The sequence below is a fragment of the Excalfactoria chinensis genome, chromosome 1 (assembly GCF_039878825.1).
Source record: "Excalfactoria chinensis isolate bCotChi1 chromosome 1, bCotChi1.hap2, whole genome shotgun sequence".
Classification (NCBI taxonomy): Eukaryota; Metazoa; Chordata; class Aves; order Galliformes; family Phasianidae; genus Excalfactoria; species Excalfactoria chinensis.
Window position 1 is genome coordinate 48,759,539 of NC_092825.1, and position 18,374 is coordinate 48,777,912.

An 18,374-nucleotide genomic window follows, 5' to 3' on the forward strand; every position below is an offset into this window, starting at 1 on the left:
AATTGGGCACGAAGCTAGTAGTAGGAAACAGTAAAAGGAACATGAACTCTGCTCCTGTGCTGGAGGAAACAGAGAGAAAGGAGTGAGGAGCGGGGCTACAGGCTTTGCTGGGAACACTCTCTATGTAGTTCAACTCATACTGTTGAGATTTCACAAATTGTGGCCCTTCATAGAAAAAACCCATAGGCAAGAAGTCTCCAACAGTCTTGCTGCTCTTGGAGTGGTCCTGACTGTTATTATGTTATCATTTAACAGAATTTCATTGCACGTCTTTGGAAGACTCAACTTTTTGACTACTGGCTGTCCACAGATGAAGATGTTTATGCAAGAAAAGCAAGAACCTGATCTACAGGCTCTGAAGAAAAGCTAGAACTGTTTCGTTACAGTAAAATGTGTTTTCTAAATGTATTGGTAAATGAAATGTAAATGAAACTTTCTAATTCAAAAGATGAGTAAGAAGCTTGATGTTTTTAAACCTCATTGGTCTTTGTGCCTTTGATTAAAATGTGAAAAACATCCTTTCTCTTCCATTCCCCATCTGGCAGAAAGGAATCACAGCCACTCAATGGGATCTAAGCTCTGAGGCTGTACCTCTGTTTCTTTTCCTGTGTTGTGGTTCTCCATGGAACTCCAGCAGACAAGCATGGGTATAACCTACCTTTTATTTCATTACCTTTTGTTGAATACAATCTTGGGGCCTATAACACTTGGAATAATTAATAAGTAATTTAGTCACTTCATACAGGTGCTGTAGCTCTGCCAGTGGTGTTATCAATTAGTTCTCTGCTCCCTGTTTCTTAGGGTGCAGCCAGACCTAAAGAAAAGGAGGCTATCATGTGAAAACAGGACAAGTCAATAGACATAACGAAGGGATGGTTATTACTGGGGAAAACTGATGGGCTGGAAAAGTATTTTTCTTGTATAAACTAAAAAGATATTTAGTAATAGGATAGGCAAAGTCACTGCTCATACAGGCAATAGTCAGACCTAGCTAGATGTGAAACTTCATGACTAATCAGTTTAAATAAAGATACTAGCAGACTGAGTGTTTCCTGGCCCATGAAGCTTGAGGTCACACCTAAATACAGTTCACAGCCCTGCCACTGATGTACATGGGGAGCCCTTGGTATAGCCCTGGTAGCCACACATGTGCACTCAGTCTCATTCTCTTTCTGTCACTAAGATGAAAGTAGGATGGAAATAATGTCCTGATAAAAGAAAAACAACAATAGAGAAGAAAGAAGGGAATAAACAAAGACAAATATTCACTTTTAATTGTTCCATTTCCCCTAAATCATGCATAGAGCCAGAAGAATGATTAACTCTGTCATCTTTACATCTTTACACACAAGCATGATTTGTCATGCAACAACTCCCTGCATCATTGACTGTTTTTCCTTTATGCTCTACAGCTACTCTACATCATTCTTTGCCATCTGCTATAGCCGGAAGCAAAACTCATGTGGTTTGCTGGGTAAGTCTTGGGCCTCCTCCTGGCCCTAGACTACCTTTTCATCAGCACTGGAGTGACCTTTCAAAGTAGTTTGATATGGAGATGCTTATTAAGAAGAAAAACTTCTACATCCTTGCCAAAGGACAACATCAAAACTTGCTTTTTGGAACTGATGACAAGGTTTTCGACCACTTTCTTTCACCTTGAGAGTAAGGAATAAACCCTTTTTTATGAGGAGGAATTAATTATCCACACTGATTCACCCTCCCAATCCACACAAATTACACCCTCTGTGAATAATGAACCTGTTCAAAAGGAAGCACTTCCTTATCTTTCTTACCACTCCCCCTTGCAATAATACAGTTCTGGCAAGCTGAGAGATACAGTCCATGTACTTCTTACCATTACAAAAAGCCCTGATTCATAGGGCTTTTAAGCCCTTGTTTGAAGGGAGAATGTTCACTGCCAATTCCTTCCTCCCGCTTGCCTTAAAGGAATTCTGAGTGATCTTCAAGACAGGTGCTTCAGAGAGAAAGTGGATGTGTGACTTTCTTATTTACCACTCACAGTGAGTTGGTGCAAATACAACTGCTGTTGGGACACTTCCAAACTTACCTCTTTGCATAAGCCTGTACTTTCTTTGCTCTTTGGTAATGCTGTTACTGTCTTCAGCAAAGAGACAGATGTGTGACTCACTATCTCTAGCCTTCCAGCTTACAGCATAAGTTCAACAGCTAAGCGCCTGATCAGATGTCATACAATTATGAAGAAGAGGGAAGGAAGTACTTTTCAGTGTTCTGCTTAAACACTTCCCAAGAAAAGAGGCTAATCTTTCCGCAAAAGATATGCAATTTGTTCTCTCTTCTGCCGAGTTGTACTCAAAATCCCCCCTTTAATTCACCATTCTCCTTGTGTACAATGATTTCGGAAAGGAAAATTCTTCTCCACCTAGACAAACAGTCATTAAATAAAACACTGTGGATGTCATCTTAGTGATGCAACCTGACTCCTGTGATGCTGTCTCTATACAAATAGTAGCATCAGAAGTGTGAATTCCATTTATAAGAAGACCACAGATAAGGGATTAAAACTCAAGTCGCACTTTAATTTAAATAATATCACACTGCATCAAGAAGTGAAGAAAATGAACTGAAATGGAGACAATGTAATTTAACATGTATTTAGATCTTTTTAATCTTAGGAAGAATAGCGGTGGAAAGTGGTGGCAACTATTAGAGCGGGAAGTTTCTTACAGCTTTCTCTAACCTTGATTCTGGAAGGGGAGAGTTTGGGACTATAACTTCACCCACCAAAACTAACAGAGTTCAGGCAATTCAGAATTGTCCACAATTTTTTTTCTTTTAATGAATCATCAGCAGCTGGAAGTGTGTTTTTGAAGAAGATAGATAGAAGAAAATCAGAGTAAGCCAAAGAAAGGAAGAAGAACCTGTTTGGCAGTAATTTTCAGGATGTGCTGCAAAAGCTAATGCTGCACGCTACATGCACACAAGCTTGAGACTGCAGACTTGTCTTTGCAGTCACTGAAGGTCAAATGTGCACTGTCCTTCCCTTCACACTCCTTTCACAGATGAAAAAAAGATGTGAGTTTATCCTTTTTTTACTCTTAATTGACAGAAATAATTCCACATATTTGCAGAGCCTTGAAAGGAGAAAGTGGCTGGAACTAACACTTCTCTTCAGAAAGGCTGCTAGAGTGACTTCAGTTTGCATGTAACATGCATAGGTCAGTGATGCACGTTAATTTCCAACCTAAAGTTCAAGATTGTTAGCAGATTTCACAACAACTTAAGACAGACATTGAAGACAGCTCTTCTGGTAAAAAGAACAGGTAGGAGAGATGAGTCTTAAATCCCAGATTTCTTCTGCTTTACAAACAGAGCCCCAGTGAAAGCAGTCTTCATGGATGTATAAGACAGTGAGCAGACAGTCACAAATTCAATGGCAACATGTACAGGACTACTAAGTTCCACTATGGATGGGATTCTTGACCAGAAAGGCTGAAATTCATTCTTTTAGAAAACCCAAAGTCACAAACTGATAAGACACCAAAAATTTATTTACTAGCCAGACAGTATTTTTTAACCCCCAAATGAGTTATACTTTGGCTGAAAGGATAGATAAGGACTTTCACCTCCAAGACAGAACATGAGGATGAGGCCAGATCATCCTTCAGGCACAATGTGAATCTTGTCATATCTGCGTAGGTCATCTATAGCCTTCCTTGCACTCAATGGAAGCTCTGTTTGACATGCTATATCACAGACAGGGCAGCATCTAGATATCCCTGGAGGGCAGACTGGATCAGATCTTCACCTGCAGGAGAAGATCACCTTCAAAAAGGGATCCTGACAGCTATGAGTGCTCACTGCAAGTTACCCAACAGATATGCTGTTCAAGGGTAGCTGAGTGTCCTAAGCAAGATGGCCTTCCTTCAGGAGAAAGACCTCCTTCATTTCTAACAAAATTAAGCAAGATCATGAAAAAGTTACAAACACGAACAAACATTTTACTATAAAAAGCACATACAGTTGGAAACATGGCAGATAGCATGAGGAATTCAGACATCTTCATACTCAGTGAAGAGAAACACTCAACGGTAATTAACTGTGTGAACAAGAATATCACGATCAGCTGGAGAGGTCCTGAAAGAAAGCTGAAACCAAGAAACTAAAAACGCAGACCTACATAGGAGCATTTTTCAAAATGGTCTTTGTCACATACGTTGTGTCAGACAGCAGAGGTTCAGTGCATGATTGATTAAGCTGTGTACAGAAAAGGAGATTATGCTTACTAGTGTCTGGTAAATTTTTGAGGTAGATAGAGTTTATATAAGATGGGTTCTACCTAATCAAAATAGAATCGGCGCAGCTGACATTTAAGATTGAAAGTGCTATGAGATAATTTTAAACTGAAAACCGAGGAAAACATGCCAAGTGTGGAAAGTAAATTGTTCAGAGTGATATATCTGTGTGGTCTGAAATCACAGAAAACCAATGACTTAGGAAAAAAGACAATCAATAAAATAGAAGGTACTGAAAAACAAGCCAAACAAAACAAAGAAAAGCAACTGGTACTCCAAATAATGAGAACACATCAAAATAGGCAACCAGATCAAGTCAAATGTCCAAATATCTCTATTCAAATAACTTTAAAACAGATAAAATGACAGAAGCACTGGGGGATGCCCATATATGTTTTATAGTAGAACTTTGGTGATGGAAGTTCAATGATAGGAAGGTGTTCACTGGAACATTAATAATGGAAAATAGATTTCATATAAGACAAGCTGTTTCTTTTTACACATTAATGCTAAAGAGCGTATGGTGACAAACAGTATGTGTTGTAACACAGAATTTCAACAGCTGTGCAGTTTCGTTACATGATAAAAAGAGCAGTATGTTGTTGGTGCTGTGCTATCAATCATCTGACCGAATCAAGGTTTTGGTGCTAGAGACAATCTATAACAATGGAACAGCCCGATCACACTAGACAAGGTAAATATAATAGTGCACTGTGACGCAGACTTTGTCTGCACTGGAGGACTACACCAGGGCAAGACAAAGGCTTGAGCTCTGGACTGTGATCACAGGCTTCACTCAGTTGATAGCAAACAGTTTAATATGTCTGTTATCCATCTCAATAAGCAAGTCAAAGACAATTTCCAATACACAGTGTGGAAAAGGCCCCCTCCTACTACTGGGGAAAAGAGTTTGGATATGTGGAAGTTCCATTATTGTCCCATGTCTTCTATCCTTAAGACATTTATTTCCCAGTATTGATGTAGGTACAGATTAGTCACTGTGTCACATTGCTTCTTGGAGTTATTTTATGAACGTACATGCAAGAAAAAAATGATAAATTATCATTTAATTCTAAACAATAAACAAGACCAGGTATAAGTTGAAACAACAACAAACAAATGAGACAACAAGGAGCCCAAAAAGCTATTTAAAGTGTCAAATGTCTGCAGCAACAAAGGAGCTGTTTAAAGAATCATTTAGAAACTCGGAAGAGAATTTAAGCCTTCTGCAAATCTGCCCATGCTATGAAGGTAGGGTTTCTGTAGCCTCAGTTTTCTTGCTTTAAGAATCCATTGTAAGCTATGGGCAGAGTCAAAATATCAGACAGGATGTAATGACTGTTTAGCCTCACTATGTTTTTCTCTACATTTCTGTATCACAGACTTTGCTCCATGTAAAAGAGAAGAAAATTATGTCTCCAGATTGCTGTGCAATCTACTGTGAGGTACCTACTTAGCAGGAGGTTGGACCCAGTGATCTCCTGAGGTCCCTTCCAACCCCTACAATTCTGTGGTCATGAATCCATCATGAATCTTCAATAATGAAAATAAGCTCAGGATATCCATAGCTATCTCACAGACTTCTGAATGCAAATGACAGACAACTAGATAAAAAATATACTATATGACTCCAGCAGATGCATAAGTACTCCACTCAAAATGCACACATTGTGAACAAGGTGCTAGAAGGCTTTGAAATAAGGATAGTGTAACATGATGGAAAGTACAACAATGACAGGAAGCGAGGTCTCAGGCTGCAACAAGTAGGATTCACATAAATACAACAGCCATGGGCACAGAAGACCACAGGTAAGCAGGGAGCTCTAGCAAGATACCCTTGTCTCTCCATTCCCAACTTTAAATGAGGTCTGGAAAAGAATGGATGCTGGATCCACCCCTTCTGGTCACTCAGGTGCATTTTGTGCAGCTGAGCTCCCCTGGGCTGGCCCTACCTTCCCACCAGGTGTTCAGACACTGGTTCAGGCTGTGACTTAGCATTTCTACTACAGATAGGAAAAAGTCATCCAATTGTTTGGGATAGTTTTACATCTTCTGTTTTAGACAAACAGTTTAGTTTTCAATGGTGAGAACCATACATTCCTCTATCAATGAATTGAAAAGGGCATAATGAATCTGCAAAGCTACGGACCAAATCCAGCTTACATCGAGCAAGTTTGTATGGTCAGAGCCCACCTGCTTAATACCACGGTTAAGTATCCATGGAATAACGCGAGGAGTTGTTATGGTTGAGGCTAGAGTATCCATAAATCCCGTCTCCAAGAGCTGTCTCTTCAAACGCCCAGTGAAGCGCAGGAGGAAAAGACAGCACTCAGACTTCTGATGAACTTCATTTGAAAGCCCTGAGTGGAGCAGAAATTCTTCCACTGCCTATTCTTCTTGGTTATTAAAACTGTAGCAATTCAAGGCCGATCAAGGTGATGCATATCAGGTATCTGAATACAGATACCTGATTTTCATATGAATTTGAACATCTCCCTTTAGTACCAGCCTACACAGAGCACAGCCATACAGCCTGGAAGAAACTGGCTTTCTTACTCATGACCTCAAAATGTGGTTCCTCTTCTACAATACAGCTTATGAAGAAAAAAAGGAAAAAAAAAAAAATAATAACACATCACATAGTTAAGATGAATTATAACATGCATAAACATCCAATGAACTTAAAAGAAAATCATTTTATATTTAAACATACAGAAATGGAAAAGCCCCAACTGATACAGGCTTATGCATCTTCACATCTTTTCTCTCATCATTTTCCCCTATTGGTCCATTCTGTTCTTTTCACTGTACTGAGTCCTTGGGATTTCCTACAATAATTTATATGTCTCAGTAATGTCTCCACATTAAGCCAAAAAAGTTCAAAAAACACCATGTCTCTCAACATGGCAATATTTAGGTTGTCTTTCATGACAAAGTTGCAAAGGTGGATGAGATCAAGCCATGGCTTTCAACACGTTGCACTGGAAGACAGAAAAAGCAATTGTTGTATATTTGCTCCTAGCTTGCAGAGTCCATTTTCATCAGATAACTGCCACCTCTTTCGGGTACTCTTAGCCTTGCTGTTCACTGATATTTGCTCCTTTAGCAGGTTTCTGTGATCCAAAAGATTGCTGCCAGGAGAAGTAATCATCTGATTTCAAGTTTCTGAAAAGCTAAATGGTCTGCTGGGGCTCCTGTGTATCACAGGGTTTCCCTGCAGCAGTGACAAATGGCAGGTGTGTGGTGTCACTATCTGATGTCATTGACAGGCTGTCTGTGGTGATGTACTCCAAGGAGCACTGCTGAAGGAATACGGGACAGCCAGGAGCCTCTGGAGATTTCTGATCTTCTGTTCTCACATCTGTGCTTTTCCCACAGGTGGTGGGAAGTGGTGAAACTTCCCTCTTGTCATTGAGATAACGCATCACTTCCTTCTGATCTGAGAGCAGGAAGGGCTGCAGTGGACCTTCTCCTGACTGCTCTTGCCTCTGTGCAGCCTGGGGACTGTCTTTGTCTGGAAGGGTCACGTACTGCAGGGATATGGCTTTCTCTTGTTTTCCCATTGGATTCGAGGTCACTTCCAAGGTCTGATGCATCTCAGACTGAGGGGACATTACTGGGCTGTACAAATATGGGCCATTGAAAGCAAAGCAAGTGACTGCTGTCTGGGAAGTTATACTTGCATCAGCACAGTTTGTCCTTGGGCAGACAACTAGGGCATTTAAAGCCCGGTATGGGTCCTGTAGGTCTAATGCAGCAGAAGAAACCTCTGTCTTCTCAGTCTGTGCTTCAGGGGACTCTGTTAAAATCTTCATCTGCCTGAATGAGGAACAGTTAAAAGTTGTTGATGAGATATATGTTTGTGGTAAACACAAAGCAGAAACACAAGCTTAGTAGAAAACTGAAGTAGCTATGCACATGGCTAGAATGATGTGTATAGGTGAGCAAGTCAAACCAGATAGCACAGGATTGTATCCCAAGCTCAAAAGTAACTGCCATGGGCATTCTGGTGACAGAACATTTGACTATGGCTTCCCATGAGTTAGGGAGTTTGATGAGCGTGTCATTCACAGTGTGGCTGCAATGTTCTTTTAATTCACCTGTCTACAACTTGAAGGAAGCTAGGCTGATCCATGTTCTCTGCAAGGCTGCAGTTGTTGACGTCCAGCTGACTTCTTGCATGCTTGTTTCTTAGAGGAACGTTCTGGAAAAGGTAAGGCAAGGTAAGGTAAGGTAAGGTAAGGTAAGGTAAGGTAAGGTAAGGTAAGGTAAGGTAAGGTAAGGTAAGGTAAGAGGAAATAGAGAGGAGAGGAGAGGAGAGGAGAGGAGAGGAGAGGAGAGGAGAGGAGAGGAGAGGAGAGGAGAGGAGAGGAGAGGAGAGGAGAGGAGAGGAGAGGAGAGGAGAGGAGAGGAGAGGAGAGGAGAGGAGAGGAGAGGAGAGGAGAGGAGAGGAGAGGAGAGGAGAGGAGAGGAGAGGAGAGGAGAGGAGAGGAGAGGAGAGGAGAGGAGAGGAGAGGAGAGGAGAGGAGAGGAGAGGAGAGGAGAGGAGAAAGTGTCTTACCAGTAATAGAATCAAGTCCCACACAGTGCTTATGGAGAAGAAAAACAAGTAGCCTAAAGCATCTGTCAATATGCTATAGTAAAGTTGGGTACAATTTCACTGATAGAAATAGTGTTTTCTCTTATCTGGGCAACATTACACCTATAAAGGTTGAAAGTCTGTCATCTATATTAGGTGACCAAAAATACAGAATTATTGGAATGTTTACAAAACATGGGATAAATTGATTCAGTGCGAGGATGTAAACTTTCAAAACCATTAAGGCATTGAATACTTTTGGATGGGGAAGCGAACATCATGGAGCAGATCATCTTGAGTTCAATCACACGGCAACCAGGGAATCTGGTCATGCCATCATGGATTCAAGAAAGGCAGGTCTTCATCTCCTTATGCAACCAGATGACCAATCTAGTGGATGAGGAAAACGCTGTGGATATACTCTGTCTAGCCTTTAGTAAAGCCTTTGACTCTGACAGTATTTTCCTGGAAAAGCTGTCAATCCATGGCCTAGGTAGCTGTACTCTTCACTGAGTTAAAAAGACTGGCTGGAGAGCTAGGCCCAAAGAGTAGTGGTGAATGGAGTTAAATGCAGATGATGCATTCTCCAGGGGTCAGTATTGGGCTGGCCCTGTTTAATATTGTTATTGACAGTCTGGACAAGGGGATTAAGTGTCCTGTCAGTAAATTTGCAAATGACACCACACTGTGAGGAAGTGTCGATCTGCCTGAGGGTAGGAAATCTCTACAGAGGGATCTGGGCATGGTGGATTGGTGAACTGAGGCCAATTGATTGAGCTTTAACAGGACCAAGTGCCAGGTCCCAGCACTCACTCACACATAAATGTAGATATGGTAAGTGTCCATTTGCCTCACACAAAGGTCATGTAATAACATAAAATATTGAACTGCCATGACATAAATATAGAATAAAGTTAAATGTTGGACAAAAACATGTTTGGAAGTGCAGTGGGAGTGGAGTGAGGACACTATAGAATTGGAAATTGTACTCATGCAAGACTGGAGCGTTTTACCACCAAAATTCAGATATGCCTGTTCCACCTTTTCCTTTTCTACTTTTGGTGGAAGGAGGGAGGAAGGGATACTTCATTGAACAAATGCTAAGTGTGTTCCTCTCATTCCAAGACAGAATGTTTGTAAAAGACAGACATGTAGTAATATTAATTCAAGAAAATCCAACACCCCAAAACAAAAGTTTCTTAAACACACCTACCATCTCACAATAAAACACTTTGAATAGTTACTATCTGCAGACAAGCAGAAGCAACAGATAATGAAGTTTCCAATGACACTGGATTGTTTCAGTTAGTTAAGTTCTAAAAGTTCTGAACATTTCCTAGCTTACATATGGACTGAACTTCTCCTAGCAATAAGGAACAGGCTAATTAAAGCGTAAGTTCCTTACAGATTAGGTGACAAAGAGGAGTCAAGGAATTATTGCAGTTCATACAGAAGAAAGAAAAAATGAACCTTCAAAAATACAGAGCCCACATACCTTCAAGTAGCTCTGGATGAGCAGACTCTTGCTGGGATTTGGAATCTTTTCCTCCCACAGCTTCTTCTGCCTGCAACAACGTCAAGATTACAAGCTATGTCTCAGAGTGGGAAGAAGAAGAGGCTACACCTTATGCACCATATCACTCTGCATGGCCCCACCATGGCCCAGGAGGCCAGCAGCAAACTCTCACCATTGTCCAGCCTTGTACAATCCAGCTGACACTGCACACCTAGGCTGCTCTTTGCATAGAGCACTCCCATAGTAGACAAGCAGTGCCTCACCCTTTATTCAACTCCCATGGCCTCCTGAAAGCACAAACTCACCTGAGGAAATATTTAAAGCTGCAGTAAGCAGCAACGAGCAAAGTGATGATGATAACTGGGAGCATCAATGGGAGAATCACTGGTGAAAGAACTGAAAGAGAGAAAAAAGAAATGGGGAGACAACATCTGAGGCTCCACTACCCATAACAGGTTTGGCAGTCAGGTCATTCTTCATGAAAGCATATCAGGGAAGTAGAAGTGAACAAATGTGCCCTGGTTACCTTATTGATGACCAAAGGAAGACGTTTTCCCTCACTGATAATTTTTCTAATTTTCACTCACATTGGAGAAAACAGTTTATCTTGATAAAAGTTGGGTTAGATAGCAGAATTCACCATGAAAACTAGATGTTTTCAGAGGACTTGGGCTGCCTGACTTTGTGCAGTACTGGAGAGATGGGAGTCTCAGAGTTCACCTGAGCTGCCACTGCTAATGGATCATGATGGACAACAAGGTAAACATCTTGCTAGTTCCCTAGGGACAAATTCTACAATGTCGCAAGGTGAATATCTTGCTAGTTCCCTAGGGACAAATTCTACAATGTCGCATATCTTTGGGCACGTGACCATAGTAATCACAGGCACTCTGCTTCTCATTCCAGAATCTGCATAAACACGATAAGATCTGCATCCCCACTGCACTCCACTGTGTCCTTTATGCAATGCCATGGCTGCTCTCTAGAAGGAAAAGGCTGATATTTATTCTGTCTTCCTGCATTCTCAGGCACTTCAGTTCCTTAAAGCAGAATAAATTTCTGGGATCAGGAAACAGCCGTCATCTTTGGCTAGGATCTTTTCTTGGGCCACCATGTGGAAACCTTTCCAGCTAGCTGTATTAGCCTAGAGAAGGGAAGCAGGAAGGATGTTTTCAGGCTCCATCCTGCTCACCGCCTTTGTTAGCATTCCTGCTGCGCGGAAAGGGTGCACAAAGAACAGTTACCATGTTAAGCAGCCCCAGCTGTCACATGGCCAGATCGCCCTGCAACATCCATCGTGAGAACGTAGATCTGTTTCTCTACAGGCATTTCGACCGTGAACCGCACACAAAACCTGACCAAAACTGCCCACATGAAAAGTACCGTTCTGGGTTTCCCAGGTGAACTCCTCACTCCATTCACTCCAGTATCCCTGATAATCCTGACTATTCACTATTGCACGCATTCTTCCCCTGTATTTTGTAGATGGTGACAACATCTGATCAGTGAAGATGAAGGGAGGTTCATCATTGGTAATTGGTATTGTCTGCACAGTCTGGGGAGAGGAAAGAAGCACGAAGGAAAAGAGGTGAGAGGAAGCGTCATCACTAGCCACAAACCAAAGAGAAACCCAGGACTCCTGCACTTCCCATTACTTGCCTTTTCATATTGGTTGTGCTCCCAGAACTGGACTTGATACTTCTGCTTTATGGAATAATGTGGTGAAGTGTGTTTTTTCCACCTCAGTTCATACTGTTCCTTTCCTATCTGTTCCACTGATACATTTGCAGGTGGCAGCACCTTAACTAGAACACAGAGAATATCTCAGAGTACACACCAGCGCACAGACCCAGCACACCCATTCACCATCTTCCATAATCACGCAACACATTTCCAAAGATTTTCACATATAAAGTGATATCTTCAACTTTTGTGGGAACTCTCCCTGGCTCCAGTCTGTGGAAACACCACCAGTACCTCCAGATGCATGCAGCCTGACATGATCCACCTGGCACACCTCGCTCAGCATATCAGCCCTATCTCCTACCATGCTCAAGGGACTACTGCACAAACCCCACAGAGCTCCACTGGGTTTCACCTACCACATCAACCACATGCTTCCCTTACCAAGTCAGATCTCTTCTTCCTCCCAAATGCCTTTCCTCACTACCAATGCCGTCATCACATCTTTTACACACAGACACCACAGGAGATGACACAACTGAGCAACTCACTGTTCTTGTAGGCCTCTATCAGTTTCTCTTCTGTCTTGGTCCGCACAGACACTTGATACTGGCTCTGACTGCTGATGTTGCTAACAGGGATCCCACAGCTCTGCACCACGTATGGGACATGGGGCAAAGACTTCTCATACACAGGAGAGCACTCCTCTTCCCTGAGGGGTGAAAAGAAGGTGGCACTGAGATCAGTAGGATTGGCACAGAGCAGAATGCCATCAAGAGGGGAAGGGATAAGTGTGCTGCCCATGGTAGATCACATACGCTGATGCTGGAGTGGCCCTGAAGAACAAACCAAAGATGACAGAGGTGGCAATTGCTTTCTTCACTTCCCAGCTGCACGTTAGATATGCACCGTTGAAGAGGCAACGAAGGTTCCTGGGATGAATGCCACCTACAGAGAAGATCAATGCATGCTGAGAGGCAGGAAAAGTCCAGTGAAAGCCTTTGTCTTGCATGAACAGGCACATACAATGGGGTGGAAACACTGAAAGAGTCAAGATGAATACTTGCTCTTTCTTGCATTTCCAAACTTCTCTATGCGCTCCTAGGACATACCTATCCTTCCAAGTGGTAACAAGCCTGGCGCCAAAACGCAACACAGCAAGATGAGACTTCTTCATGAGCCACATCCCTAGACACAACCAGCCCCATGGAGTGCTCCAGACATCCCACAGAGGGGCACAGCCCTCAGCCATTTCATTATTGCTAGGATTATCCCAGTGGAATAGGTGTTGAGGCTCTGGCAGAGAAAGCAATGACTAGAAAGAGCTTGCCCTGCAACTTCTGGATTTGGAAGGGTCCCACAAGGATCGTCCACCTGCCTGGCTTCTCAGCAGGACCTCCCACCCTTGCACAGCCCTGCTCCATCTCCCCCTACCTTCAGGGGTCTCCCAGGACACATCTGTGCTCCACTCGCTGTACTGCCCAGAGAAGCCTCTGCCCTGCTCCACTCTGGCTCTCACACGGGCAACGTATCTACTCCCTGGGATGAGGTGGCTGAGATGGCAACGAGTGGTGTTGGAGAGCAGGCGTGACGCAGCCTTCTGTCAGCAGGGGAAAGGAGGGAGAACAGCGATCAGTGGTGAGGGGTGGAGGGAAGACAGAGAAGTAGTATAGATGCTTCTCCAAGCAGTCCTGTTCACATGAAACATTTTCCAAGGTGCTTTGCCTTTCTCCCATGTGAGCCCACAGGCTGTTCTTCGGTCATGCTTTAAATTCATGGGGAAGGGAAGCAAGGTTAAATACATGCCAACTCAAAACCCAATTGCACTGCTTTTTCTCAGGGAAGCATTGATTGTTGCATTTAAGTTGGGACAAGTGGTATTTCACCAGGAAAGACACTTGCAGACAGAAACTTGCAGAAAGAAAGCCTCCAGCTGGCCTAAATCAGCATTTCTTGCAGCTCTTCATAGGGCCAGAGAACAGAAAGGCTGCCCATTTGCATGGTGTTTACCATGAGCCCTCCACCAGACAAAAGGCTGCAGCCAGGACCAGGACAGCCCAGCCCCTCCTGCTCTTACCTCCCAGGACTCCCACTCCCGCTTGTAAGCAACTTCGTACTCCAATGCATTGCCCAGACCTTGGCTTCCATCAGGTGCTGTCCAGGTCAGTAGGAAGGCTCCTGGACTTTCTGTGACTGAGAGGTTTTGAGGTGGAAGGGGCTGAACTGGAAGATGAAGGTACAAGGCATGAGATGCAATATTGGAGACAGGGACATGAAGAGGGGAAGATAACATGTAGTTAAACTTTCTCATTTCCGCAATATCTTATCAGATCCAATCATAGGAAGCTGCCTGTTGAGTGCCCCTCCAACATCCACCTGTTCCCACGCTCAACATTTTCAATCTCAGTGTGGAGATATTTGTCAGTTTTTGCAATATCATTGCAATTCCTCTCCTAATTGAACATCAAAAAAGTTCTCAAGGATCCCCCAAAGGCATCTGAAAATTTGCTGCCTTGGGATTTTTTCCTTACCATTTTGGAAAAGATGAACTTTTAGTTGTACATCAAGAATCTGCTTGGGTTTGAAGCTGTAATAGTCATCCACCATGATTCCAAAAAATTCTACTCTTTTCGAGCAAATCCAATGGCTGTAGGGATCTGAAGCCTCATGTAAGTCTTCTTCCAGCTCCTTTTTGCAGTGCATCTCCTCACTGTCACTGTGTGTGCATAAAAAGTCATCTATAAAGGTCTGATCTGGTGCTATACAGTTCATGAAAAAATAAACATCTGAAAATGATTCCACCCATAATGTTTATCTAATTTACATGGAAAATTTTATCCTCATTATCACCACTATTCCCATATTGTATCAATTACTCTTTCTAACATTTTAATCACCATTATTCTTTTATCAAATGCATATTCATTTGCAACATAATATTCTGTTCTTGTATCAGTATAGCTTTCTTAGTTATCAGTCTGACCCTTGATAATCTCAGAATTTTATGAGAGAAGTGGTTTGATGAAAAATAATATCAGAGAAATGCATGTTTTACTCTGAGTGAAAGGCAAGAAAGTTTCTGATGATCCCCAGCTTCTGGAAGGAATTCCTTTGGCAGTCCCAAAAAGACACTGAAACATTTTATTTAATTCAGCCAAAATGTACTTCTGTAGCCTTAGCAGTTCTGTTTTGTCAAGAGACCTTATGTATTCATTAGCTTCCTTCAGAATGTTAGGTATCGTTTTAGGTGGCCTTTCTCCAGGCCAGAAAGCATCATCAAGATTAAAAACAATATTTTATGTTGGTCATAAGAGTTTTGTGAGCTTGCGAAGGTCTGAGCTGCTGAAGAGACGCAATATTCCTTTTTCTACCCTCTGGACTTCTTCATGAGCCTACGACTTCATGCCCATTGTTCCCATACAGATAAAGCTGTGGATATCTGTGCCCAACTACTGTCCATCAGGAGAGGATGAGGTCTCCGAGCCAACCATATGTCAGCAGGCATTACTCAGCTGAACTGATAACTGTCAAAGTTGGGTACCAGCAAGGAAACCAGAGATATTTCTGAAGTAAGGATGGGACCAACCAGTCATGATTTCTGTATCAAACTTCTTTGGGATTAAGATTCATGGCACAGATGATCTTACCTATAATCACACTTTCACATGCATAGTTTATTCAAGGTCTTCAGAACAGATCAGTACTTACTTTTTAATACCATTCCTTTGGTACAGAGTCAAACCAAGGAGGGCGTGAGCCCCTGAATGTTCCTTCCATGTGCACGTCGTGGAGTTGTAGTCATTGTGGCATCTCAAGCTTTTCATTGGAACGCTTTCTGAAATGGCATGCCAAAAAATAATAATAATAATAATAATAATAATAAATTAATTATAATAAATAATAAAGGTTCACTGCTTACAAATGGAAATAGTGAGATATGATAGCAGGAAATAGAATTATTCTGCCATCAGAATGGGGAAGGCACCGATAGCAGCACTCTTCTAATGGCATCATAAAAAATGACCCTTGGTGAAAATATGCTTGAAGTTGTATTCATTCTGCATATCTCCGCAGTACAGAAGGGTCAAGCCAATGTACAAGAGTGAAGTGAGACCCTTCAGCCTGCTGGATGTGGTTCTGGCTAAAGTATCACTTCGAAGCAGAGACAGTTGTCTGGGATTTCTTTGCAACCAGCCTCCACACTCTCACCCATCCATCTCACCCATCTCTGCACCTGCACTTGCCACAAACTGCCTGCTTTTTATCAGAATGCCTGTTGTCCTACAGTGGAGAAGAAGGAGCAAAAGGAACAAGCAAAAGTAGAAAATGAAGAAGAGTTACTAATGAGAGGAGACAGGTTTTAAAAAGAAGAAAAGTAGGCAAGCATCAAATAAAAGAAATTATAAATCTGAAACTCACCTTTAATGGCTTGGTCGCTGAAGCCCCATGACAGATGCAGCAAAAAGATGCAAAACCCTTTCATCTTCATACTGTTCTTTAAACACTTGTTTTTATCAAAAATAAATGTTTTTATTGACCACTCTGCTTTTGCCTTATTGTGGAGCTTCTTGTTTTCATTTCTTGTAAAGTGAAGTAAAACTGAATTAGGGAATTTAGGCTTTATATTCTCTTGAAATGATGCTTGGCAAGAACTCTCTCTACTAATTTGCAGTGATAAAATTCAGATAGAATATCTACAAAGCCTTTACTGATGGGCAGAAATCAGGTCTTCTTATAGTGTGAACCTGCAACATGAACAAAAAGTGAAGAGTAAGTGTGCACATCCAAGGAAGCACACAAGTTCTTTCAGCTCTTCACAAGAAACATGTATATTCTGTAAATAAATTTATCCTGCAAATTCACTCGTCCTTATGCTCCTTCTAGTCTTCCTTGTCTTCCTTCTGTTTTGTTACTTTCCTTAAAAATACGTTCCATAACCACATACTTCCAGAGTATGTGACTGAAATTCCTTACTCATTCTTTTTAGGGTGCTCTTGAATACAGTCCTCCCCAAACAAATTGCAGATTTTAGCAACAATTCCAATTGTTACTTTTCTTTTGCGGAAGACCTTGGCCCACATTCTTTGGTACTAGAATACTAGCTCTTCTGGCCATCTCCCATTGCTCTCTCAAAAGTATAATAAACTTACAGAGCTGAGAGCCCTGCACTCAGGGAGCATGCAGCCCCTAGCTCTTTTCTATTGCTGGGGAACATGGAGAGATCTTTTCAGTTCCTGTTGACTTTCAGGTTCCTGAATGCTGCTTCTTGACACCAGAAACAGCTGTATGAGCCCTTGCATAATCATCACAAAGAGTTCCCTTAAGGGCTCTCAAGACTTTCTGTGAGAGAAGACTGCTATTTTGCTTTCCCCAAAAAGAAGCAGTTCCCTTACCTGCATCCAGAGCCGTCTGTAAGGCAGATGATAAAACTGATGGATGACCCTCACCGTTCAGCTTCCCCAGCAGTATTGAGAATCTTCAGATGCAGCAACCAGCCACTTCCCTACAAAGGAATCTATAAATGGCTACAAGATTTTTGTACCTTCCGTACATTCGTATATCAGTTTTGAAGAATCAGATCACACCCTTTCAAGGAAAGCAGATGTTTGTGCAGTTGCACTGTCACATTCCTCTTATTGTAAGCTCCTAAGCACTTACTCAGTGTGGACTGTTTAAGTGGGAAATATGGGGAAGGAAGTATGTCACTGCTAATCTGCACGTTAAGAATTATCTGTTCTTGGGATTAGCGTATTTATGAAGAAAAAAAGGGGCAGAAAAAGGTTTGACTGCAGTAAATGTATGAAAGTATAGGAAGGAATCCTCCTCTTTCTGCTCCAGTATTGTTTCTTGCTTTATTGTAGTCTTAAAAAGCTCCAAGAATGGGATCATTGTTTACTTTGTGTTTGTATGAATATACATAATTTGAAGCTAGGGAGACTACCTTTATTGCTGCGATCCTTTAATTTGAGCAATATTTTAAACCATTTACGTTTTACTGATTTCAGCAATTAATACTTGATGGTGATTTTTATAATACGTAGAGGAAACTGAAAACTGGGGCTTAGTTCCTTCTAGTCTCCACCATTCTGTGATTCCATGAAAGACATACTCAGATTTGTGCTCTTATGAGTAAAGTACAAGGGGCTGAGATGGGTCCCCAGATACAGAATGTAACTCTTCAGTCTGTTTGTTTTTCACAGCCATTAGGCCTCTAAAATCTGACCAAAACCACACTCATCAGATATAGCCACTCACAAGAACTCCTACAGTATACAAAAGAACATATACATATATTATAGTATATATATATATATATTGAATG

At 41.8% G+C, this 18,374-nt stretch overlaps 1 protein-coding gene across 1 annotated transcript; it reads right to left on the reverse strand.

Annotated features, from left to right (window-relative positions):
• Positions 1–7,447: 7,447 nt before the first annotated feature.
• Positions 7,448–16,630, reverse strand: LOC140249443 (cytokine receptor common subunit beta-like). Its single transcript, XM_072331057.1, is given in 14 exon segments — positions 7,448–8,093; positions 8,375–8,478; positions 10,349–10,418; positions 10,675–10,765; positions 11,753–11,924; positions 12,029–12,174; positions 12,604–12,764; positions 12,871–13,000; positions 13,487–13,652; positions 14,130–14,275; positions 14,584–14,768; positions 15,761–15,887; positions 16,472–16,591; positions 16,594–16,630. Coding segments are annotated over 14 exon segments (2,301 nt in total).
• Positions 16,631–18,374: the final 1,744 nt, after the last annotated feature.